This window comes from Anthonomus grandis, chromosome 10, assembly GCF_022605725.1.
Source record: "Anthonomus grandis grandis chromosome 10, icAntGran1.3, whole genome shotgun sequence".
Classification (NCBI taxonomy): Eukaryota; Metazoa; Arthropoda; class Insecta; order Coleoptera; family Curculionidae; genus Anthonomus; species Anthonomus grandis.
The window spans coordinates 18135869-18162806 of NC_065555.1; the positions used below are offsets into that span (position 1 = coordinate 18135869).

General features: G+C 33.8%; 1 protein-coding gene across 1 annotated transcript; it reads right to left on the reverse strand.

The window, feature by feature from the left end:
* On the reverse strand, window positions 1–26938 carry LOC126741579 (protein obstructor-E). The gene is made up of 4 exons (XM_050448064.1): window positions 26735–26938; window positions 766–987; window positions 511–705; window positions 1–447 (listed from the first exon to the last, which is right to left on the reverse strand). Exons 1-4 carry the CDS (start codon window positions 26778–26780, stop codon window positions 218–220), a joined length of 693 nt encoding a protein of 230 aa, XP_050304021.1. The 5' UTR covers window positions 26781–26938; the 3' UTR covers window positions 1–217.

The following is a 26938-nucleotide window of genomic DNA, read 5'->3' on the forward strand; positions in this document are numbered from 1 at the left end:
TTTAAAAGAAAGTTAAATTCGGTCTTTTAATTCATTGAATAAGAAACATTTAATTTTTTTTACAAAAAAATCACAATTTACAAAGTATGAGCTCGTTAAAATAAAATTCGAAGTGAAAAAATCTATTTACATAAAAATGATAACAAAAACTTAAAACACGACATCTGACTTAAAGAAAATAATCTACTAAATTTGGAAATACAGTCTAAACCAAAACTTATTTTCTTAGGGAGTTGTAGCACTGGGGTACATTCTCGGGCTCCTCGCAAGTCAAAGTTTTATCGTCCAAAACTTTTCCTTCGCCACAACTGATAAGCCTGGGATGACCATTGACGCAAGTGATAAGTCTGTGACAGTCTCCGGGTACAGCAAACCTGGGGTAAGGCCAAAATCTGGCAGCCGGACTATTGGAAGGCACTTTAGTGGGACACTTAAAGCCCACAACAGCTAAATTACAAAAAAAAATAAATTAGAACTAACAATACTATTAAGTATACGTAAGTAATTCACCTTCAGGATTGCATGTTTCCAGGAGAAGATCGGGCCAGTTACACCCGTGGATCCTATCGTCATAAACCAGACCAGGTTCACATGCATTCGGATGGGGTTCACCGTAGGCACATTTAATGTAATTGGTGGAACAGGAAGCGGAATCTGGGTAAATACCGAATTGATATTCGCATCCGGGACTACTGATCGGAGTTACTGAAAATAAAATGTTTTCAATAGATTTAATGCAACTGTGAACTAAAGCAGAATTCTTACAATCGGCTTTCCTATCTCCGCAGTGAACGGCCCAGTTGTAGTTGCAGTGATGGTGTACGGCACCTTTTCCATCGAATAATAGCCCGTTTTCGCATGTTTCCACAGTTAATGTGCCATTGGTGCAAAGGAAAAATAAGTTACAGGACTCCGGATGGGCGTAGGCTTGTACACCGTGCTGCTCGGGACACTGTGGAGCATCTTGCACCAGAACACCAGCACTTACTGAATAAAAAGGAAATCATTACATAATTAATATAGATATAGATTAATCGAAAGGACGTTTATGACGACAATGTTTAATCACCATCGTGGTTCATTATGCTGTCTATAAACGCACTTGAATCGGAAGAGATTCTAAATGCTGCAATAAACTTAATGTTACCAGTTATTAAGTTTTGCCAGATGAATTTTGTGGTTAAGTGAGCTTAAGTTTATTGTGATTTCTCTACATTTTTTACGTAGTAATAATATAAGTTATTTTTTGCCTAAATTCACCTCCTAAGATAGCCCAAGTCTGAAGGAACCGAAAGAAGAATAAATTAACGGGCGTGGTTCATTATGTTGTCTGTAAACGTACTTCGGGCAGGGGAATCGGAGCCATCGGAGGAGATTTTAACTGATGCAAAGAACACAGTGCTGCCAGTGTTATAGTAGATGAATTGTGAGGTTAAGTTAGGGCATGCTTATTGCGATTTCTCTTCATTTTTAATTTTTGTGATTGAAGCCAATTTTATTGGGAACTACACTCACCCTCTTCTTAAATATTATTTTGGCAGAAATAAATTTTATTATAAAAATAAAGATAACATTGTGAACCGTAGCTTTGGCTAACGATTGACCGTGTTGCGTCAAAACATTTAAAGGCAAACAGATTTTTACAGCTATGACACTTCTTTCATCTCACACTCTGTACACGTTTCGCTAGTAACGTGATTATCTTCAAGGGAATCAAATGTTTATCGATAATATTGTAACATTGAGGTAATTTATGCTTTCTATCACATGTATGAAGCTTGTATGGGGAAAATCGGAATCGTATGTCGGCCATCTTGCTTGGCAAAATTGACAGGGAGCTGACAAACAATTGGTGACATCGACTGATAGAACATCATTTGCCATTGTCATACCATTTGAGTTTGTTTTTCATTTCAATGAATGGAAGCGTGGGTTGAGTTTGTTATTTGTTTTAAGGATGTTTAAATTCATGACTTTTTTTCTAAAAAGTTCTCTTTCAATTTTGGGAGTAATGTTTTAATTGATTTGCAGCAAGTAATTCCAGGTTTCTTGTAAGAAAATCTGATTTTATTTATTACTATTATGTTTTTGTATTGGCAATCTTTAATCTTTAATAAAATCAAATTCAGTTGATTTCAATAAAGAAGTTTCATTTTTTAAGCATTTAATTTTTAACTTGATTATTATAAATACATATTACAAAATGTCTGGCCTCTCATTTTCTATTCAACAATGAAAAATTGATTCAAATTTTCCTGAAAATTTCCTTGATGTTAGAGTATGTATATTTCAAATAGTTCTAAACATAGTAATAACAGATTTTTATTTCCTTCAGTTCCCATTACAAGAAAAACATGAAGAGCGAGATGCAATGTAAATTTTATTAAGACTTTGAGCTATAGAATTTCTTCTGATCAGTTCTCTCGAGAATTTTCAATAATGCTGATACTACTGGCTTTACACTAGGATACATATTTATTTAAATATTTCTTTTATCTTTTTCACATGAATCATGCCTATTTTTTATTTTATTCGATGGTCGTATCATACCACTGCCTGTGTTCAGACGAGACATAGGTACCGTCAAATGGGGTAAAGTTAACTTAACTAACAGTCCGAACACGTTAATCGACCTTCAACGTCACGGTAGGACAGTGCTGCCGCACTGCAACTTTATACAAGTTTACACAAGTGCACGAGGCAAATATTTAGTCTAGTGGATGGCATGTTTGAGGCTGGTAGCGTTCGCTATTGCAGTTTTGTTTCACTTCGTGTTTGTCGTTTGAAAAGATTCAAAGATTGACGTGCAGTAAGGAAAGTATACACCACACGGGTTTTTTGGCTATTTGAGGTAATTATATACCGTATGTAGATCACAATATTCAGTGCGAGTTTACAAACAAAAAATTACACTATTATTTTTTCGCGGAATTATAAAAAAATATCAACTTTGTGGGGTAAAGTGGATCACAGAATTTTGAAAGAAATTCGACATTAGATTGGAATATGTTTTCTTATTTTTGTTTTCAGAAATATGTCAAGAGTATATAAGAAGAAAATTGGGCCACCCGGCAAAAAAAAATTACAATGAAATATTTCTAATAAGAGCAGTGGCGGCGGTCAACAAAAGAACATTAAATGTCCGGGAAGCTGCAGAACAATATGGCGTACCATACACAACCTTGTACAGCCGGGTTCATGGTAAGCATCCTTTAAAATATGGCACTCAGCCAGTTTGGCCGGAGGCTGAGGAAAAATTACTAGTTGATAGCTTACTTATTTGTGCAAACTGGGGGCTTCCATTAGAATCAACCGATATAAGATTAATAAATTGTTCAGCAATATCTAAATAATCTGGGGTGCCGAGAGAAAAGATTTACAGATAATTTACCGGGTTTGGATTGGTTCAAGGCATTTATGGCAAGAAACCTTAATCTAACAATAAAATTGGCTGAAAACACTAAAAGAGTTAAAGTATCCGTCGACTATGAGATGCTTAATAATTATTTTTCTGAGCTTCAAAAAACTTTGGAAAATGTTTCACTATATAACGTCATAAATTATGATGAAAGCAATTTTGTCGATGACCCTGGCTCAGTAAGGGTTGTCGTAAAATGCGGGGTAAAACATAGGATAATAGATAGTATAGGGACTAAGAGACCTGAGCACCCGGAATGGCTCAGAATTAATGTTCTTCTTAAAACTTGTGTTTTTTTGAGTTTCTTTTTATTGTGTGCAAACATCTGTCCTTGAATTAAGTTTTTATTAATATTATAGTTCCAAGATATGTTGTTACTATTATAAGATACCAACAAATATATACTATGTAAGTGATATATGTTTATACTAAAAAGTTGTTTTCATTTTCAAAGATTTTATTTTATTTTGTAGATAGATATATTGTTTCTTTCGATAATACTCTTATAGAATTTTTAATTAATATTTAAATTATAATTTAAATAATTTTAAAATCTGTTTAATTTTTCTTAAAGAAACAGAAGTACATATTAAATAAGGATAATTCATCCTTTATTGAATCTATGTGTTAATAAAATGAGGATATTATTAACCTAAAGAGAATGCCTTTAGATGTATGATGAGAAAATAGCACAAAAATTTTGACAACCTTTTCTAGTCTGTTAAAAATTATGGTGTTAACAGTGCTAACAAAATACTTTTAAACATTTTTAGATTAATTCTAATTTATATAATGTCTGTTATAATAAATTATTGTATTTTATGTATATCATTTTTTTTTCAGGAAAATTAAATAATAAATGTATTAAAGAAAAACGTTGTTTTATTTCCATCTGTCCAGTTGGTGATATGTCATACACTATTGTTAGTACACTGTCCTAGATTATTGCAGTAAATTAACTCACTTAGATATCGTCAGTGATGTGACAATACCTCCTATCTTCCAAAAATACATATGTTCAGTTACTACTTTAAAATTATTCCTGACAATTCTGCGCATGATTCAAAAACCTCCTAACTTGCAAAAACTGCACTGTTTTCAAGTCCCTGCGTAATGGATTCGACCGCTGTGTCTGTTACTGTATACACGTGTCACTTACTGCCTTAGTTTAACCATCTTTTTTTCACTGCTTCAATACAAAAACATAGTCGTGTTGCATATTAAACTCTTTGTTAAATTATAATCTACAAGTTAGTAGAGTCTACATGACAGAATTTCAATTAGTTTTCACGTAATAGAGATGAGAAGAAATAACAATAGTGACCGTCGTAAATTATCAATAGTAAGAATTTAAGTTCAATTGTGTTATCAGCAGGTGAACTTTTTTTTTTTTGTTCGTGGTTCCTCCGTATGGTTATCGTGTTTTGTCGCATTCCCGTGGATTTTAAACTGTAGAGAGCTCTTGAAATTTAGCGTTAGCGATAGCGTAAGACGTGAAGACGTCCACCATGGTTTTTTATCTGTGTTGCTGTTTGGTGAATTAGTTTCTTTGATAATGATGATTGATAATCTTGTAATGGATCCCAAAAGTAAATTTCGATGCTGTGCAAATAAAACCTTCAATAACTACTTATGCATGCAGTGCTTGGGTTTTTTTCACCCCAGCTGCCTGGAAAGAGATTTTCGGACCCATGAAAAACTCGAACAAGCAAAGATATACTGCTCTGACACATGTAAGGCATCCGCTTCCACATCCAGCTGGATATCTACAACAGAACATGATAGGACCCTTAAACAGGTTGCTAGGCTGCAAACCATAGTAAATGACAAGAGTATTTTTATTGAGCAGCTAGAAACTTCACACAACCAAGAAATTTTGTCTCTGGAGAAAAAAATTGATAATCTTTATACTGAATTGAAATCTAACGAAAATGCCTTCAAAAAGCAGCGCAAAAAAACTCAAGAATTTGAGGAAGACATATTGCACATGGAAAGAAAAATGGTCATGGAATTAAATTGCAAGAGAGAAGAAGTTTTAAAGTTGAGATCTGATATCGACAGGATATCCCAGACTGAGAAGGATTTTGACAAGCTCATTTCAGAACAGAAGGAAAAAATAAGTCAACTTCAAAAAGACCTGGAGGAAACACATGCTCTTAGTAGAAATATGATCACTTCTATTAGACTTCTTGAGGCTGAAAATCACTCTTACTCTTGTGAAATAGCTTCCCTTAGAAATGATTTATTGTCTTTTAAAATCTCAAAGACTTCAATGGTAATCCAAGACTCTGATGACGTTGAACCACATACCAACTCTATGTATATGGTGGAACCAACAAATAATTCTGTCAAGTCAAAAGAACAAACTTAAGTTTTACGCAGGTCACACTGTCTAGTCTAAATAATCTGTTGTTTATAGGAAAGAGTACTAATCTTATCTTGTGTATTACGTATAATTTCAGTCACAGTCGCTTCTACTTTAAGACTCTTAAATACATCAATTCATTCATAAGAAATAAAAACCTATCTGTAAGAGTTATCACTAATGCTTTTGAAGGGCCATCACATCGGCTATCACCGAAATCACTTTGTGATATTTTATCATTATATATATCTACCACTCACTCTGCCTTAAAAATAGTATCAAAAACTATACCTTGTATGGATATAACATGGAATAGTGGACCTCTGGAACACAACAAAACTTTTTTAGGCCAAACTCAGTCGGAGTCCATTTTGCTTTAGCCCTTTTAAATATTCAGTCAGTCAGAAATAAATCTGATGAACTCTCTTTATTTTTAGCATATGAAGATAACCCTGTCATTGTTGTTTTGACTGAACATTGGCTCAAACAGGGTGAACCTTTTTTTATAGAAAGTTATGCTCTTGCATCCATCTATGCCCGTACTCAGTATAATCATGGTGGAACTTTGATATTAATAGAGAATAAGTTTTTAGAAAGATATAACTTTGTTGATATAACCAAGTTTGAGTATCTCCTGGAAGAAAAAACTTTTGAATTTTGCATTGTTTATTCTAAAGAATTAAATTTGTACATTTTAGGCCTTTACAGGTCACCCTCGAGTAATTTTAGTAGTTTTATTGATAAATTATATAACATTTTAAGCCAAATATCGGTAAATGCATCACTAATATTGACAGGTGACATTAATGTAAATTTTTTAGACTGCAATAACTCTAACAATCATTTGTCGATACATAGAGTGCTGAAATCTTTTAATTTAAGTTTGCATGTTGACCAACCTACTCGCATCACTGCTAATTCAGCGTCATTTTTAGATTATGTTTGCTCTACTCTCTGTGAAACGCAGGTTGCATGTAGAATTGTAAATGCCGGGTTGTCTGATCATGAGGCCGTATTATGTTCCTTTCTTCTAAGTAAAAAAAAGTGTACCTCAAGAAAAAAAAAGTGCGGAAGGTTGTTCACTAGAAAAAATTTCTGTAAGTTTAAGGAATGTTGTAATTCAATAGACTGGAATGGTATCATACTTAACAACGGTGATCCTTTTGATAGTTTCCATTCAACTTTAGTGGATGTTTTTGAATCAACTTTCCCCATGGTGACAATTAGGGAAAAAAGGAGAAGACCCTGGTATAGCAGGGGTCTATTAGTTTCTGGTAAAAATCTTCGGTGTTTGCATTCCATAAGAAAGTTTGCCTTGGACAACTCCAAATTCATATCCTACTTTAATAGATATCGCAAAATTTACCGTGATACAGTGAAATTGGCCAAAAATTTATACTACTCAAGTAAAATAAACCAATCAAGAAATAAGTCTAGAGAGTCTTGGAAAATTGTTAATGACTTACGTGGCGAACATGGGAACCCTTCTGTTTCTAATAGCACGGTGTCGGCCGAAACACTCAATCATTTTTTCCAGGGTGTTGCTTTGGGTCTATCAATATTATTGCCTCAGTCTGTTGGAGATCCGCGCTCATACTTACACAACATTAAGGTGCCTGAAACATTTTTCTTTAGACCAACAGATTCTAGTGAAATAATGGAAGCTCTATCCTCAATGAAAAATAAGAACTCCTCTGGATGGGATGGGCTGTCACTAAAGGTCCTAACAGCGCTACCGCTACCAACCCTTGATTCTTTGGCTGAGGTGTTAAATGTTTCACTTTCAAGTGGGTCCTTTCCACATTTACTCAAGGATGCCTTGATTATACCATTATTTAAGGGTGGAAACTATGATGACCCATCAAATTTCAGACCCATAGCCCTGCTTCCCACGCTTGGCAAGCTTGTAGAAAGATTGGTAAAAACTAGGATGATGGAATTTCTAAAACGGCATAATGTTCTTAACCATCGGCAATTTGGATTCCGGACAAAACTGGGTACATCTGATGCTATTTTCAATTTTTTGGAGAGTCTGTACATGGGGTTGAACGCTGGGGAGAGTGCGGCGGCGGTGTTCTGTGACTTATCTAAGGCGTTTGACTGTGTAAGTCACAGAATACTGCTACAGAAGCTAGAAACCTATGGATTCAGAGGAGTTGCTCCCGACTGGTTTCGTTCTTACCTATCTGGAAGAAGACAAAGGGTATTCTTTGACAATGATATGTCATCCCGTCTGAATATGGACGCTGGTGTACCCCAGGGTTCTGTTCTTGCTATGTGTCAATGATATCTCTCAAATTCCAATTAGGGGCAAATTTACTATCTTTGCGGATGATACAACAATACTTTGGCATGACACTGACACCAAGAGATTAAGGAATATTGTTGATGAAGATTTAATTCTTGTAAAGTCATGGTGTGAATCTAATAGATTAACTTTTAATATTTCTAAAACTAATATTTTAACTTTTAAATGTAACCTTGGAACTGTCACTTTGCAAAATGAAACAATAAGTCCTTCTGAAACATGCAAATTTTTGGGCCTGACGATTGATAAGCAATTAAAATTTGAAAATCATATCTCCTCTTTATTAGGAAAGTTATCATCCAACTGTTATGCTATTAGAGTAATAACACATTCTCTGGGACTTGATGTGGCCAAAATTGCCTACCATGCTCTTATAGAGTCTTATCTGAGATACGGTATTGTGTTTTGGGGTGTGTGCTCTCAGTATTTGTTCAGCTCTCTATTTATTTTGCAAAAAAGAGTCATACGCTATATGTGTGCAGCTCCCTTTCGTAGCCCCTGTAGGCCATTATTTTTAAAACACTCTGTCCCGACATTGCCATGCCTTTTTATTTTAGAAACTGTTTGTCTTATCCACAAAAAATATCGCCATCAACTTGGCCCCCCCTCCTCGGGTTACAATCTCCGAACAACCTTCTCTTTACCTCTGCCTATCCCAAAAAGTGAGCAGATTAAGTCCTCTTTTGTGTATGGGGGCAGAAGGCTTTTTAACCACCTACCCCTTTATATAAGGCTAATAAATTGTGAAAAACGTTTTAGGAAAAATATAAAGAAACTCTTGCTTGCTAAAGCATTTTATTCTGTAGACGAGTTTTTAAATACAATTTTTTGACAGTGAAGAGTTTTGCGCAGCGTAATGTGAATTCTTACTACCCTTTCTTTGGGTGTGTTCTATATTCTATGTATGTAAGAATTGTTAAAATTTTTATATTTTTGTAAAAGATTATGTTGTCAACTATCTTTAAGATTTTATATAATGCTTTGTTAACAACAGATGATGTTACGTAACAATAAAGCTATTTTTGACTTTGACTTTGACTTTGACTAAAAACAATACCTCCTATCTGTTAGCGCTTTTTATTATACAACAAGTACCGCCTATCTTGTTGCGTGTATAGGCTCGAGCAGATCGTTTGCTGAGCTCGCAGTTTTTTACAATAAATAATGTTAATTTATAAGATAATAGAGAAAAGTAGTAAGGTGTTTTCAAGATACTATTTCTGTTAAGTTGTTTTAACTATCTCAATCTTAAGATTGCCCTGTTTTCGAGAAAAAAAGCCGGTAAGTAATCATTGTTTATGTTAAGGTTAGGTTACATTTTAATTTTTCAGATTTTTTTAAAGATTATTCCATTACTCTTATAAAATACAAGTGCCCATTTTTAAAAATCATTGTTTTAAGATGTTTTCTAATTTATTTTATTTATTTTTTTATAAAATTTTCTTACTTTCTATTGTTTTTTCAATGGTTAGTTAGAAAGATAGGAGGTATTAAAAAAACTATTAATTAATATAAGCGGTAAATAGGAGTTTTTTTTTTCAGACTATCTACAACATGAGTTCACGTACGCTAAAAATTTTAAACCTAGTTTCCAAAACTACGCAAAATAATATGATACCCGTACCAGAGTTTTCGGATCACAATAAGCTTCTCATGCAACAACTTCCGATAGAAGATCTTCCTGTGCAAGAGCTTCCCGTACAAGACACTACCATGCAAGAGCCTTCTGTACAAAAAGTTCATGTACAAGAGCTTTTAGAAGAAGAAAATAACTTCGGAATCAATATAGATCAAATTACGATTGTTTTTGAAGATCAGTTATCAGGACATTTTTGTGAAAATATTCAAACCGATAATCATAATTCTGATCAATGTATGCTTGAAAATAACCAGACCTCGGATGATCCGGATGATACCAACGAAAGGCTTCCCCACATAAGTGAGAATATAATATCAATGGATTTGAGATCTGAAAGTGTAGCAATTGCGATTCCTTCCACTTCGGGTATATCTTGTGATTTCAAGAGAAATGTAGATGAAAACAGTGAGTCTGCAAGAAGCTCTTCTAGTGGATCGGTTTATGAGCCGGAAATAGCTGAAGAAGAAACCAGTTCCAGTGCTTCTGAGGAACGACAGGGAATCGGTGAGCGGAATGAGGTTCAGTTGCAGCCTATGTATAGAAATATTGAAGAAGGTCGTAAAAGAAAGAAGAAAGCTATCCAAGCAGAGTGAAAGAAGAACAGAAATGAAAAATTGCGTGAAAAGGGAAAGGAATATTTAGGATACAGCAGGAGCAGAGATGGGACTGTTAAACAAGATAGCATGAGACCTGAAAGGAACATGGGAGGAGCCTGTAATTCACTTTTCTGTAGAAAATCTTCCAAAAGACAATGTGACGCATTTTCCGAGGAAAAAAGGAATGAACTTTTTAAAAATTTCTGGTCTTCATTAAGTTGGGATCAAAAAAAATCTACGTTTGTTCGCATGTATCAAGGGTGGAAACTAAAAAAAAAACTGCTTCTCTAAATGAAATATCTCGTAGAGAAAGAAGTTTCAGTTACACTCTGAGCAATGGACAAAAAAAACTACCCGTGTGCAGGCAGTTCTTCTTAAGCACTTTGGGCCTTCGACCTTTTACGGTGCAAACTTGGGTAAAACAAAGTATAAATGGTATGCGAGAAGAGAAGCAACAACAGAATGAGAAAAGAAAAAATAGAATTTATCGTGTTAAGCAGTTTAAAGAACAGAATGAGTACTTTTTTTTGAAGAATTACCCAAACAACCATCCCATTACGTAAGAAAAAATACTAACAAGCTGTATCTTGAAGAACATTTTACATCAATGAAGCAGCTATTTGATAAATACTCAGAGAAATGTCAAGAAGAAACTGTTACACCGTTGGGAAGGTACGTTTTCGAAAAAATATTTAAGGAAAAAAATCGGTGTTTGTTTACCCCGAAGAAGGATCGATGTGATATTTGCGTACAGTATGAGCATAAAAATGTGCCAGAAGATAAATGGAAATTTCACATCGACAAAAAAGAGAATGTTCGTTAAGAGAAAGAAACGACATTAAAAAAGCTAAAGAAAAGAAATGCATTCTATTAACAATGGATTTACAGGCCGTAAAAGTAGCTCCTTATCTAAATGCCACCTCCATTTATTTCAATAAACCAAGTTATCCTGTCATAATTTCACTGTATATAATGTTGAAAATCATAAAGTGTCTTATTACTAGTTTACAGAAATTGACACAAACCTAAATGCTTCTACTTTTGTATCTTGTTTGTTAGATTATATCAGAGCAAACTGTTTGAATTTGAATCTTCCTATTATAATCTACAGCGACGGCTGTACATTTCAAAACCGGAATGTGATCATGTCTTACGCCCTTCTTAACTTCTCAACTGTTCATAACGTAACCATAATACAAAAGTTTCTAGAAAAAGGTCATTCACAAATGGAAGTGGATTCAGTACACAGCTGCATAGAGCGAAAATTAAAAAATCGCAAAATCCATTTATCGAGTGACTACTTAACGGCAACAGAAGAGGCACGAAAACATCCGGAGCCGTATAAAGCTATAAAATTGGAGTATGATTTTTTAAGGATTACTCTGATGTAACAAACTTTCAATATACTTCTATAAGACCCGGAAAAAAAACATCAGACCCTACAGTTACAGACATCGTAGGGATAAAACACTCAGATGATGATTTACAGATCAAATTAGATTTTGGAAAGGAATGGAAGTCGCTGCCTATCAGAAAAAAACCTATAGGTTCTGATATAATATACCCCTAAGTCCATACGTCTCAATTACCAGTCAAGAAAAAAAAGTGGTTACACTTACAAGCATTGAAAAGTTATTCCAAAAGACTGCTGGTCTTATTATGATAATCTTCCTTATAACAACGATAATTAGTTTGATATGTTCTACAATTAAGTGTAAATTTAGCTTAAGTTAACAAAACTGTTTTGAAGAAATTTTTTATAATAAATATACCTATTTTCTTCTACAAATTTAGTTTTATTGTCGTAGTCTTGAAATAATATGTCTATTTTAATACCTCCTAACTTCCATCCATTTAAACCCAATATCTCCTATCTTAATTATAAAAATAAAATAAAAAAAAATATTATTTTTTAGCTTTTATTTCCTTTTTCAACACTATGGCAAAAAAAATATTAATATAAAATCGTCATGACGATAAAAATATTTTTTTAGTTTCCTGTAAAATTATGTCTAAGAGAGATAGAAGGTATTGTCACATCACTGACGATATGTAAAATAAAGCTGAAAGTTTTCTTTTTGTTCAGATTAAAATCTGATGCTAACACCTAATCAAAAAGGCCCTTTTCTCTATGGGTAACCTTTTTGAGTAATCGTTTGCTTTAGATATTACGATTAAGAAAGAAAGAAGAAAGAAAGAAAATGTGCTATATTACGTAAGAATAATCTTGTGTACAAGCATCCTACAAGCTAAAAAAACAAAACACAAATACAATTTCAAAAATTGACAAAACAATGAACAAAATTAAACACAAGAAGACAAAACTTTTTGAACATACTTAAATTAAAGATAACTAAATAAAACAATTAATTACTAAATAAAGGTAAACTTGTTGACAAAACTAGAGAAGAAAAAAGGAAAAAAAAAGAAAACTTTCCAACATGTCCAAGGTTAAAACCTATCATTAAAAAAGTCATCCAGGTTATAATATGCCTTAGCCAATAAAAGCGACTTTAACTCTCTTTTAAATTTTTTAACATCCGATATATGTCTAACACACAGAGGAACATGATTGTAAATTTTTTTACTTATGTAAATTAATGAGTTTTTGGTAAGGGAAGACATAGGAATAGGTAGGGGAACATCATTTACACGACGAGTCAAATGGCCAGTGTCAGAGGGTAGTTTGGGAATTTTGTGAATAAGAGCAGCTGTTTCTAAGATAAAGAGTGAAAAAAGAGTTAGGATTTTTTCAGAAATGAAGAGGGGTTTGCAAGAATCTCTTAACTTAGCAGAACACAGGTATCTAACTGCTTTTTTTTGAATAACAAAGATAATGTTAAGTAGCTCCTTATTGGTTAAACTCCAAAAAGGCAAGCCATACCGAATATGAGATTCAATAAGTGAAAAGTACACTGAACGTGCAACCACCCCTCCCAGCTCTTGTTTTGCCATTCTTACTGCAAACATCCAGAAGATAATTTCCCAGCTAAATGTAAAATATGATCTTCAAACCGAAGGCGACCATCAATGGTAATTCCTAGGAACTTGCAGTACTCTTTATTCTGCAAGAGGGAATTTTCGTCAAACATCAGACCCTGAACATCGCACTTAAACCCCATAATAGACGTCTTTCTTACAATAAACACGAGCCTGTTGGAAGCACACCACCATGATAAAATCTGAAGGTCTTCAAGGATACAAGTCTTAATATAGTCAGAATTTTTATGGCTCCATAGTATAGTGGTATCATCAGCAAACTGAACCACCTTGCCCTGCAGTTTCAATGAACTCAAGTCATCCACATACAGTAAAAATAACAGTGGTCCCAACACTGAACCCTGGGGAACGCCGCATTTTAGGGATCTAGAAGCAGACAAACGCCCAGACACTGAAACCTTCTGAGTACGATTTGATAGATAGGACTCAAGCCATCGCAACGCTACGCCTCTAAAACCATATTTATCGAGTTTAGATAACAGTATTCCATGATCCACACAGTCAAATGCTTTGGATAGATCACAAAACACTGCCGCCGATGACTCTCCAGAATTCAAGGACACATAGACGCTCTCCAAAAAGCTAAAAACAGCATCATGAGTCCCTTTACCGGCTTGAAATCCAAACTGATTTGCAGACAAAATGCCATTATGATGTAAAAAGGACAAAATTCTGCTTTTTGCAAGTTTTTCAATTATCTTAGAGAGGGTAGACAAAATAGAAATGGGACGGAAATTACAAGGCTGATCCAAATCTCCACCCTTATGAAGAGGGATAACCACTGCCTCTTTTAAACATGAAGGAAAAATGCCATTATGTAAAGAATTGTTTATGGCAGAAACTAAAGCATTTAAGGCTGAATCAGGCAAAAAGAGTAACAACCTCGAAGATATCCCATCAGCTCCAGATGATTTATGGTTTTTTAGGCGTTTGATTTCATTTTTTACTTCGGTAAGTTCGACAGGATGAAAGAAAAATGAATGCTCAACCGACACTTGTTGAAGATAGTGTAGGGGATCAATGTTACTACGAATGCCCTTGAGCAAGATATTAGGTATATCACAATAATAGTCGTTTAAAATGTCAGGTCTTAACTCCGGTTACGAAACTTTTCTATGGCAATGTCTAAAATCATTAATAATCGACCAACACTCTCTTTGCCTATTTGATGACATATTTAAGCGATCCCTATAATAATTAGATTTTGCTGCTTTAATTGTCTTTCTGTACAGACTACGGTATTTCTGATGATATACAAGGATATTTTCATTTGTGGTATATTTGCACAATTTAGTCAAAAAACGGAGGTTTTTAGCAGAAATTCTAAGGCCTCTTGTAACCCATGGTTTTCGTTTCTTAGTTTTAAGCCTCATTTTAGGAAAGCACTGATTGATCTTATCACACAGAACTTGAAAAAATAAAGTAAGTGGATCAGAAGCCGTTTCAAGTGCATTCCAATTTTTCCGAAGCTGTAGCAGCCGAAAAAGCATTGAAATTTCTCCTGCAGAAAATTCTTCCCATATAATGAGATGAAGATGATACAGTATTATATGGCATTTTAGCAAGAATAGCTTCATGGTCGGAAATACCAGATGGGAGTACTGTGCATAAAACGTCATCAAAATTTGTACAGAAATAGTCAATTGTAGTTGCAGATGAAGAAGTTATTCGTGTGGGAGAAAGAACGTGCATTTTCAAGTCGTAAGAATTTAAAATACTTAAAAGAGAAGTACGTGGCAAGGTTTCATCAGTGTAGTTGATATTAAAGTCACCAGCCAATATAACCTTAGAGTTTAGGGACAACTGGGATAAAATAGAATCAAGTTTGTCCAGAAACATAGACATATCTCCTGTAGGTGGCCTATAAACACAAAGAATATATAAATTAAAACGCTTACAAAAAGAAAGAGAGAATTCAAAAACATTCTCTAACAGAAGATGATCATATTTATCAATATTACAAAAAATCGTTTCAATTGTTTGCCTAGCCAAGATCATGGTTCCTCCATGTATAGATTGTTGACGACAAAAATTTGATATAGGAAGATAATCAGATATTAAAAAACATTCACTAGGCCTCAACCAGTGCTCAGTCAGAAGTACAATATCAGGAAAATTACATGTGTCCAGCAAAAGATGAAGCTCATCCATCTTGTTTCTTAGGGATTGTATATTAAGAATAAAGATACTTAAGTTTTTCGAAGAGCTAATTTCAATTTTACTAGTAGAATATGAACATGAATGAGATTCAACTTTCGTGGACACGTCTATAAAAAAGAAGAATCCAATTCACGATCAGTAACTAGTTCAGACTCATTAATTAGATGATTCAAAGACAATTTATTCGATGAAATATTAATTTTAAAATATTTGAAAATATGTGCATGTAATAATGATGCCAAGTCTGAACCAAAGTTACTGGCGTGATTAGACTCCAAAATCCCACACAGATTAATATTATTCTCATGAAAAGTACGATAAAGGGCCTTATTACTATTATAGATAACATTATGGTTTAAATAAGTATAAGGGCTTGTCATCACTAAAGTGTTTGTATCAACATGATTTTGAATTAAATTTTTTAAAACATCAGATGAAGAACAAATTCCATTTAACATTACTATTAAAAAATCTTCTTTCGTAAAGTCCTTAACTAAATTTGATGCTGTCCTAATCACCTCACTGCTTGAACTGCCCGGCTTCAGGAAACACTGGACCTTGTAGTAAGCTTCAAACTTTAAACGTAAATGTTTTAGGAACACTTTGCTACAATTTCCACCAACAAAGAGAAGCCGAGGTCGACTATCGTCAGGTGTATTTGGCCTAGTTGGTAGCTGTGTTGGAGAATTAATAACAACAGATTTGGATATCTGTAACTGTTCCTTCAATGCACAAATGTCGGAATAACAGGTATCTTTTTCAACCTCCAACACCTTTACGGAGTCTAACATCTTCTTATTTAAATTAGTTAAGTCGTTTACGTCTTTTTGTAGCAAGTTTATTTTAGTCTTATAGGTTGAAGACTCATTTTCTAATGTTTTTATCGTTACTATTAAATTTTTATTTAGGATATTTAGCTCGCTTATTTGTGAATTGAACTTAAGACTTGCCCCATCGCTCACTTCCAGTAATGCCAACAATTCACCTTCTTTAATTTTTAAGTTTTCCAATTCAACTTTAAGCTCTTCATTCTGTTTATGCAGATTTTCCAGGGATGAGGAAAACTTCTTTTCGGCCTCCGACACTTCATCTTCAAAAACCATGCTGTTTCTTCTCATTCTCTCTATATGTCTATCCTTCTCTTTCAATTCTGTCAACAAATCATAAATCTTTTGCTCATTAATTTTTCCTTCCTGGTCTCTTTCATTAAAATCCTTGTCAGATTAAATGAAATTTGATTTCCCGCCTTAATTTGGCCACGCCTTTCACCATTTTCATTGGTCCAGTTAGGCACGTCAATCTGTCAAGTTTGATCAACAACAGTTTCCGTTGCCAAGCGAGAGGACGCTAGCTGATTTGTCAGAGAAGAATGTCTATCAGTTTATATGCAACCACCACTTACTTCTCTCTATATTTGTGTTCTGTGCTGTCTATAATTCGTACGTCAAATAGATGTTTGGTAGAGATTCTAAAAAAACAAAATCAACACAATGTTGCCAGTTTTACAGCAGACAAATTGTGAGGTTATGTTATGTTATATAGTTGAGTGGGTTTTGTTTTTGTTGTGATTTTGATATTTCTGTTCTCTGTATTTTCTATTCTTCATTCTCTATATTGCTTCTTGCAGAAAAGAAGAGTTTTAGAATTTGCCGAATTTGTTGTTTGATCTCGTAAACAATGAAAATCCATCTCATGAAAAAGAAACTACTAAAAGTGAAAGCAAGCAAGTACTCTCAATTTGGTATATTTAAAGTTGGATGAACAAAAAACTAACATAAAATGGGACCTCTGAGCAAGATTAAAACCTAAACTCTTTACCCAATATTATCAGAAGAATTGTAAGTAGTATCTTAATATCTATTATTATCAATAATACCTATTAAATTTTTATTGATACCTATGTGCAACAGATACTGGCTATCCTTGCAGCATATTTATATGTAAATATAATAGTATATGTCCACAAAACAACATATGAGCATATAAGTAAAAACCAGTCTGGTTTAAAATGCCAACTAAGTTCACCTTTTACTTTAGCCTAAATGCCATTAAAATTTATATATAATTTTTTGATTCTGTCTGGGTTTCTGGTTTTTGTTCTTGTGGAACTACTCTCACAGATCAACTTTAGTACTTTGAATAGTACTCTTTTTAATTTTTATAAGTCAAATATATTGAGGATAACATATGCTTACGACACCTTATTTACCAAATTAAAGTTATTTTAAAATATCTTAGGTATATATAAAAATGTATGATCAAAACCTGTTTTTTCACCATCGAGGTAACCCGAGTACTTTTAAGGTCAGATACACAGGCAAGTCAAGAAAAACAAAGCTATTATTGTAAGCATCATTATTTTCACTTTTGGTTTTTATTTAACTATTTTTGCCACTTTTGTTTAAAGTGTTAACTTTCACCTTTATCGGTTTCAGTGAAATGAAGGAACATTATTGAAGAATGATTATGTAAGCTGTATGGATGATACAATCTTTTTCATAAATAGAGATACAAGTGAGATTACACTGATTTTTCAAGATATTTCCAAAATAGACATTACATACAATGTGTTGGATTTATTTGTAGAATTATATTAAAAAAATATTTTTGGACATAGATCAATGTTAACATCATTAAAAGATAAATTAAGCTTTCAAATTGCTTATAAAATAAAACTTTACAAGAAAAATGTCAAAACTAAAGAGAATTACAAAAGTTGATCCCCTAAAAAGCCTGAAATGTTGATGAAAAATATTCCTGTAGTGAATAATATGGTTTTGTGGATAATAATACTCTCTTTAAGATTTATTTTCCTTGATATATCTAGGCAAGTGATTAAACATTTTTAAAGAGAGCACCTCTGGCCTTGAAGAGTTCTTAGTTCACCTAGCAGCCTGAATGTAAAATGTAATGAGATTCAGGTGTGATACATTAACTTCTGCACACTTTTTAATAATAAATAAATGCATGCATGATGCAGATTGTCAATATTTTTTCTTGGATACAGAGAGGTTTGCAGGAAGTGGTTGGGAAAACACATGTATATACCATGCTTCTTGTTATCCTTTTTTATTGTGTTAGTATCCTTTTATCCTATTAAAATGCACAGAATCAAATCTGGTCCACTCGATTTCTTTTTTGATGCAGATTTTATAATATCCAGTATTTCATGAGCTGTATAAGGACCAAGGAAAATTGAATTTTGTACAGAACTTATAGCAACAGAGTTACAATAAACAATAAACAGAGTTAGTTTATTGTTTTCAATTCAGCAAATGTTGGTCATGTCAGTGAGCAAGTTATAAGCATAAAAATACTTTGTTATAAGCATTAGCTACATTATAGTCAGCACGCTTTACCCTAACTCATAAGTAATAAAAGTTCTCCTTAAAAAACCACAGGCTTGCAAACAATTTTTTAATTTATATTTTTATAAATTTTTTTTTTTAATTTTATGATTATTAGTATTAATTTCTATGGATTTAAGTAATCATATTTTATTTCCTACTAAAATAATTTAAAAAAAAGACCTAAATAGGTTAAAATAGCTTGATTTAGTTTGGAAACATGAAAATTGCCATGTGCTAATGTTTGCTGATGATGTGAAGCTATTTAGGCTTATCACATCCCTTTCTGATGCTGTGCTCCTGCAAAAAGACCTTAATTTGTTCTTTGATTGGTGCCACTTGAATAGAATGTCCCTTAATATCAATAAGTGCCATAAGATTACTTTTTCTAAGCCAAGAAACCCTGTTGCTTTTCTTTATAAAATAAATAATGTAGCAATTGGTGTCAAAACAGAGGTTTCTGACTTAGGAATATTTATTGACTTCAGGTTGTCTTTTAAAAGTCGCATCAATCAGGTGACTGGTAGGGCAATGAAAATGCTGGGTTTTATCCAACGGTCTACAACTGATTTGTCTTTGTTTACTTTTAGATTACTTTATTGCTCTCTTGTTAGGCCCATCTTGGAGTATGGCTCAATTGTGTGGTCCCCGTCATATAACTGCTACATTGAGCAGATTGAAAAAACTCAAAATAAATTTTTAACGGTGGCTGCTTTTAGATGTGGTTACAGGAGACAGGAGTATTACTATCAGTGGGTCAGGGATAACCTGAACTTACCCACATTAGAGTCATGAAGAACATTACTCAACTTATGTTTTATGCATAAGGTTTTAAACGCTACTATAGATTGTCCCGAGTTATTGTCTCTTTTTAAACTTAGGGTGCCTTCCAGATTGAATAGGCCATCAGAAATATGTTCAGTCCCATTCTACCATACTAATTATGGTAATAATGAGCCAATTACATGAATGGCTCGAAGTGCTAATGGTCTGTCAGGACAGATAAGCTTTTTTGACTCTAAGATTACAGCTTTTAAGGGGCAGTTAAAGAATATTATTTCATAGGGGCTTTAATTAATTAACTCATCTACACCTTTCATTGATTTATAGATAGTTTTGTATTTAATAGTTTTCAGCTATAATTTTTTCTGTGTGATTTATAGATTTTCTCCATGTTTCTGCCTTTATTTGATGTTAAAAGCTGGGGACTCTGATTTAATCGTGAACTACAGGCCAATCTCATTACTCTGTAACTTCTCAAAACTTTTCGAAATTATCCTGAATCGGTCGCTATTTAGTCACGCAAAAGAACTCATCTCTGTAGACCAGCATGGATTTTTTAGCGGGCGATCTTGTGTTAATAACTTATCCTGTCTGTCTAGTCACATCTGTGAATCACTTGATGTTAATACTTAAGTCGATGTTATTTATACCGACTTCCAAAAAGCCTTTGATCGGATAGATCACTATATTTTGCTGCATAAATTAACTCAGTATGGTTTTTCAGGGAGATTATTTAATTTATTTCATTCCTACTTGATTGGTAGATCTCAATATGTCGAATATGAGGGCTTTAAATCGAAACTTTTTAACGTAACGTCGGGTGTGCCACAGGGCTCGAACCTGGGTCCGCTCCTGTTTAGTTTTTTTATAAATGACTTGATTGAGTCACTCACTTGTCATAGGCTGGCTTTTGCCGATGATTTGAAGCTATATTTAAATGTATATGGCTTGGAGGATTGTGTTTTTCTTCAGAACTGTCTAAATACATTGGAGGTATGGTGCGCTGTTAACAGGTTAGGCTTGAATGCGGCTAAGTGTAGTGTGGTCAGTTACTCTAGATCAAAAACACCCTTAAATTTTAATTACTTTATTAATGATACTATTTTGAGTAGATTAGAGCAAATTACTGATCTTGGTATAACCTTTGACTCTGAATTTACATTCGTTCCACACTTCAATAACATAGTCAAGTCAGCCCTGAGAAGGCTTGGGTTCATAATTAGAAGTTCTCAGAGTTTTACTTTGGAGTCTACATTAAAACTGCTTTTCTGTTGCTTTGTGAGATCAAAACTGGAGTTTGGCTGCGTTATATGGAACCCGCTCTATCAGAATCATGTTGGTCTCCTTGAATCTGTTCAGCGTAGATTTGCTAAGTTTTTGGCCTTCAGGCAGGATGGCATATATCCGGTAAGAGGGTTTGATCATCGGCAACTATTGGAACGCTTCAATCTACATCCATTACAACTCAGAAGAATGATCTTCTCTGTAAAATTCCTGCATGGGTTACTGAATGGATTCATTGATAGTCCTGTACTTCTTTCCGGTGTACGTTTCATGGTGCCTAGGCTTAATGCTAGACATCCCCTAACATTCTTTCTGCCAAGGCCTCATACTAACATCCTGTTGAAATCGCCACTATATACAATATGCTTCATTACTCTTGGGATTAAGACCCATGTGTTTAAGTTATAGTTAGTAGGTATATTGCAGTTAATTTAATTTAATTTTGTTGAATATGTGATTATCTTGTTAAACTTTTATAATTGGGTTTTTATATCATATTAATAGTTATTTGTTCTAATTCTTTGGATAACTTTTGAGAATGTGACTTTACTTTACTCTTTTTCTTTTCTTTTCGTTCTTTTAGGTTTGTTTGTGTGTGTTTTTTTTTAACTATATTTTTCATTGTTTTGCAACTGTTTCCTGTTATTGGGCAAGTTGCCTGTTGGAAATAAAGGCTTATTATTATTATTATTATGTAAGGATTCTTTCCATAAATTAAGGACACTGGCTTCATCGGTTGTTTTGGAAGCAGCCTTATAATATTTTTTTGCTATGCGCCAAATCAACTCAATTGGATTATATTGGCAGTGGTAAGGCGGCAATCGCAGGACTTCATGCTCATATTTAAGAGCCATCTCATCGATCACATATTTCTTATTAGACCTGTACGTTTTACATCTCTGCAGCAAATCAGCCTTTAAAAATATATCGTCATGAGCACTATTTTATTGCTCTAGCCACATTTTTATTTCCTCTTTCTTCCAACTGCTACTGGGAAATTTCTGTTCTACTCTGGAATGGTATGAGGCATTGTCCAAGACTATAATATAAAGATTTTCCAACCGTTTGAGGAGTTTTTCTTCAAGCCAATATTCAAAAATATCGGCATCCATATTTCCGTGGTAGTCGTTTGTTTTTTTTGTCAAAGAGAAAATCAAACTAGCGTCGGAGATAAAGCCCTTGTCGTTTCCTGCATGTAGCACAATGTACCTTTTCCCACAATTAGAACTGCTGCTGGGATAGCATTGCGTGCTACCATTTTGCCATGATGATTCTGATGAGCTTCCCTTGGCAAAAATCCAAGTTTCGTCTAGACACAAATTGTTTGGGATCTTGGGAAGTTTTTATTTTTTAGATATTTCCTCAAAAAATTGCATCTTTTTGTCACTACATGTGAAAGTTCACACAGTACTGTCCGATTATTCGTCTTTTTGTAACGAAATCCCAAACTCTTCAGAACTTTTGCCAAACTAGTTAAACTAATGTCGCAAAGTTCTTTGTCCTTTATTATTTGTAGTACGGCAGCCATCGTCACGTGTTGTTTACTTTTATACATGTTATAAATTATGGTTCTAATTTCGCTCTTAATTGTTTGGGGTAGGTCCAGACTTTTTGGATGCCGACGGATTCTTTTATTTGGTTTGTCCAGTTCTTCTTCGTCCGTATTGCAAATCTTATGTAAAGTGCTTCTTGAGATCTAGCATGCATCACATGGCCGATTCTTTACTGCCAAAACAGAGGTCAAATGCTCCATGTTATTTTTTTCTTGTTTAAAATAATTTTGTACTTTTAAAACTACACGACGTTCACCCGAAGATAGAAACTGATATTTAGTAATATGTTTGTTCTCTTTCAAATCCATAATTAAAAAATCACAAAGTAAATTTAATTAATAGCCTGATGATATCACTTCAAAATACCAAAAGGAATAGAATGTAATGTATGAATAGACCACCAAAGTATTTATTTGTCCAATCAGGCAAATTATCAACTTTCAGGTACATAATCCTCTTAACCTATTTTTTCGGCACTATATTTGGGTTTTGTACATTTCCCAGAATTTATAATCCTTTTTTAACCCAATTCTTTATCTTATTTTTTTACTCTACTTACTTCACCTCTTTTTTACCTTATAAAATTATAATAATAGGCTACACCAATAAATAATAATATTAAAACAAATTATTAGTAGTATATGTATAAAAAAGCATTTCCTTTAAAAAAAATATTAGTACCCTTTAAAATAATAGCCAATATTACATCAAAAACCAAAAATGTTTTTAAACCGTTGGTAACAATCGTCCAAACCGGTACTCAATCTAAATAGTGAATAATACGGCGATAGGGAATTCATTGTTTAACCGGTCCAATTATACCCCGAGATAATCCGTTATGTGTAAGGGGGTAAAACGAGCCAACTATATCAGTTCATTCTATTTGCTCATTATCTAAAAAAACTATATGGGGAGGGCCATTTGCTGGTAATTTAAGATTTGTGTGACTCCTAATAATGTCCAAATCCATCTAATAATCCTTTTACATTTTTTTGTGGGCTTTGATGGACACTATATTGATCCAAGAGACCACAGTTGCCAGATTGTTTTTGTCTTTAATGCAATTTTCTTAATTCAATGCCTTTTGACACAAGTTCGGGAGTACTCCATTTATTAAGTTTCTTATAATTATTATTTGACTTATAAACAACTTTCAGTGGAAATGCAGTATTAAAGAGCTCCTTAAAGTTATTAAATAAGAAGTAAACCTCTCATTGATATTATCAGTTCCTTTTGTACAATTTAAATTGTCAAATGTTTTGTTATTAGGTAGGCCAAAAAGTTAATATTCTCTTGCCCAATATTTCTTTTATATGTAATGTTTGATGAGAGTATAGAAGTCTCAATAATAAATGAGGCCACTTGTGCTTAAACATATATCTAATTCCTTATTATTTGATGAAAAACTTGTCTGACCCAGAATACAAGAATATTCAAAAAAAAACTTGAGACAGATATGGGTTCACTATGTTCAGAAAATTTGTAGAGTATCTGCTTTTGCAGCATAAATTAAGATTAAAATCTGCATATAAAATAATTGCACACAGCTTTTATTGCCTAACAGATTGCCAACCAGTGGAAAGATCCACAAGAAGAAGAGTTAAGGCAAGAACATAAAAACAGAAACCAGAAAATTAAAAATTCAGGACCACTATATTAAATATAATTATAACCTAGAAGAATCATTAAACTGCAACTATGATCATGATCCTTAAAACCTAAAGTTGCATCAATATTACGCAACCTGTCCCAATCTCATGCTTCCACCAGAAATTGGTAAAAATCAAAACCAGAAAAGAATAATAAGTCCTGGTTTATAAAGGACTTAAGACTTTATGTAGAAATCTCCGTTCTCTTCATACATTGAGAAAAATCACAGATTGTCCAGTTTTTCATCAGTATTTTAATTCGTATAGAACCTTGAATCGCCGGTTAATAAAAGTTTCTAAACGATCATTCTATTCAAATCGTCTATCTAAGGCTACAAACAGGTCGAGAGAAAGTTAACGGATTGTTAACGACATCAGACAAGCACACAGCAATAATTCTAAGGCTGTGCCTAACATCTCTGCTGATGACAATAATTTTTTTATCGAAATTGCTGCTGAGAAAATTCACAAAGATCTAGGTCCGCCATCAGCAGATCCCATTAGTTATTTTTTACCTAATAATGGGGTTGGGTTGGGTTGGGTTGGGCTCAGCTGGAGAGGACGGGCTATCTGTTAAAATATTTCGCATTACATATATAACATACCAGATATAAATTTGAATGTCCTTGTTGAAGCTATTTATTAATACATCATGGGTTGTGGGAACTTTTCCGCCTTGCTTAAAATCCGCTAAGGTTATCCCAGTTCATAAGACGGGCAGTCTTGATGAATCGTCAAACTTTAGACCCATATCGCTCTTGTCCACACTTTCAAAAATCATTGAGAAGATGGTCAGGAGTCGTGTGGTGTCTTTTTTAGAATCCAAGAATATTCTTATGCTTCTCAGTTTGGATTTCGCGAGAATAAAAGCACTCAAGATGCAATGTACAATCTTTTGAACGATCTTTACTGTCAGATCAACAGTGGAGAAGTTTCTCCTGCCGCGTTTTGTGACTTGTCGAAAGCTTTCGCCTGCGTCAGTCACGAGATTCTGCTGCGAAAGCTCTTCCACGATGGCTTCAGGGGCGTTGTGGCAATCTGGTTTTCTTCATATCTAAAAGGTCGTTGTCAACGAGTGTGTGTGGGGTCTAAGTTTTCTAAACATAAAACTGTCGACTGGGGAGTCCCTCCGGGGTCTGTATTGAGACCAATGATCTTTCTCCTATATATAAATTAGTAATTACCTTACCCAACTCTGTATCCGGGGAAAATTTACATAGTTTACGGATGACACCACCATTCTCTGGCATGGTTTTGATATCGACTCCCTACGGAGAGCCATAATGACTGATCTTAAACTTATATTTGAGTGGTTTAGGGCAAATTTAATATCTTTAAATCCACAAAAGACTAAGCTATTATGTTTTACAAATAACCATAGCCTTGATAACATTCTTGTTGCCAACTGTCCTGTCCAGCAGTACTGTGTCAATAAATTTCTGGGTCTAGTTATTGACAAGGATCTTAAGTTTGGGCACATTTATTGTTCCTCAGCAATCGAGTTTCTGCAGGCTATTTTGCTGTTAGAGTGGCTTGTCAAGAGCTTGGAGGGGAAATTGGAAGGACAGTATACTTCTCCCTAGTTGAATCCCATCTCAGGTATGGCATCTGCTTTTGGGGGAGCGCTAGTAACTACCTTCTGCAGAGATATATATGCGGGATACCACCTAGAGAGTCTTGTTGGCCATGCTTTATCAAAGAGAGTATTCTTACTATCTACTGCCTCTATATACAAGAAGTAGCATGCCTGATTTTCCTAAATCAACATAAGTTTAATTTTCCTAAACAACATATGCTACTCGCCAATATGGTAATTTACGTCTTCCAACATCTGTTTTAGTCAAGAGATCAGTTTTTTATGAGGGTATAAAAATTTTTAACCATCTGCCGAGAGGCATTAGGGAGGCAAAATCGCCTAAACAATTTAAATTACTATTAAAAAAATTCTTATGTACTCGGGCTTACTATTCAGTGCTAGTGGGAGATGCTAATGTTTAAAAAAATAGTATTAGGTATATGTACAATGTTATACGACTTTTGTATATTGTGACTTTTTTAATTGTAGTATTATTTTATTTTATTAGGCACAATAAGGCTTTGTTTATAACATTTTTTGTTGAGAACAATAAAGCATATTTGTATTTGTATATTACACATAAAGAGCATGTGCTGCATATTTAAACAGGCATATGTTAAATAATAAATTCAGAACGGTTTAAATGTACTTTGTAGCCTATAATAGCTGAAAAATCCTAGTCCAGGAGTGAACTATGTAATCATAGATGCCAAGGATATGGAGTCCAACACCTTTTTTTAAACTCTCTCACCAAAGTTTCTTTAAAGTTTCTTAAATGATATTAACAGTCAAGTAGAAAAGAAACTTCCATAAAGATTTGCTTCGAATTATTTTATTGTTTCCATATTGGGTGTAGTACCACTAACATGGGCTATTAAATATATGTATTTTTTTTTTAATTTATCAGGCTCAGCTAGAAGGGTATTACATCATTATATAGTTAAAAATTAAGTTTTTATATATAGTTTGTAATGTTACCCGTCTTTTGTCTTACAATTTTTTTGAAAAAATTGATTATGATTTCGAATTTTTCATCTAAAAGATATTCTGACTTACCGATGCCGAAAAGGGCCAAAGTAACGAAAATTACTCTCGCGGCCATATTGCTGAACTAGCGCACAGTTTCCTTGAATCACGCACAACTGCCGGACACTTTCTACCACTTATACAAGAACGACGACTAAAAACCAACAGTAAAACACGGCCGACATATACGAGATTTTCTGTTAAAATAATTGGCGAGTCGCGCGTGAATGTCGG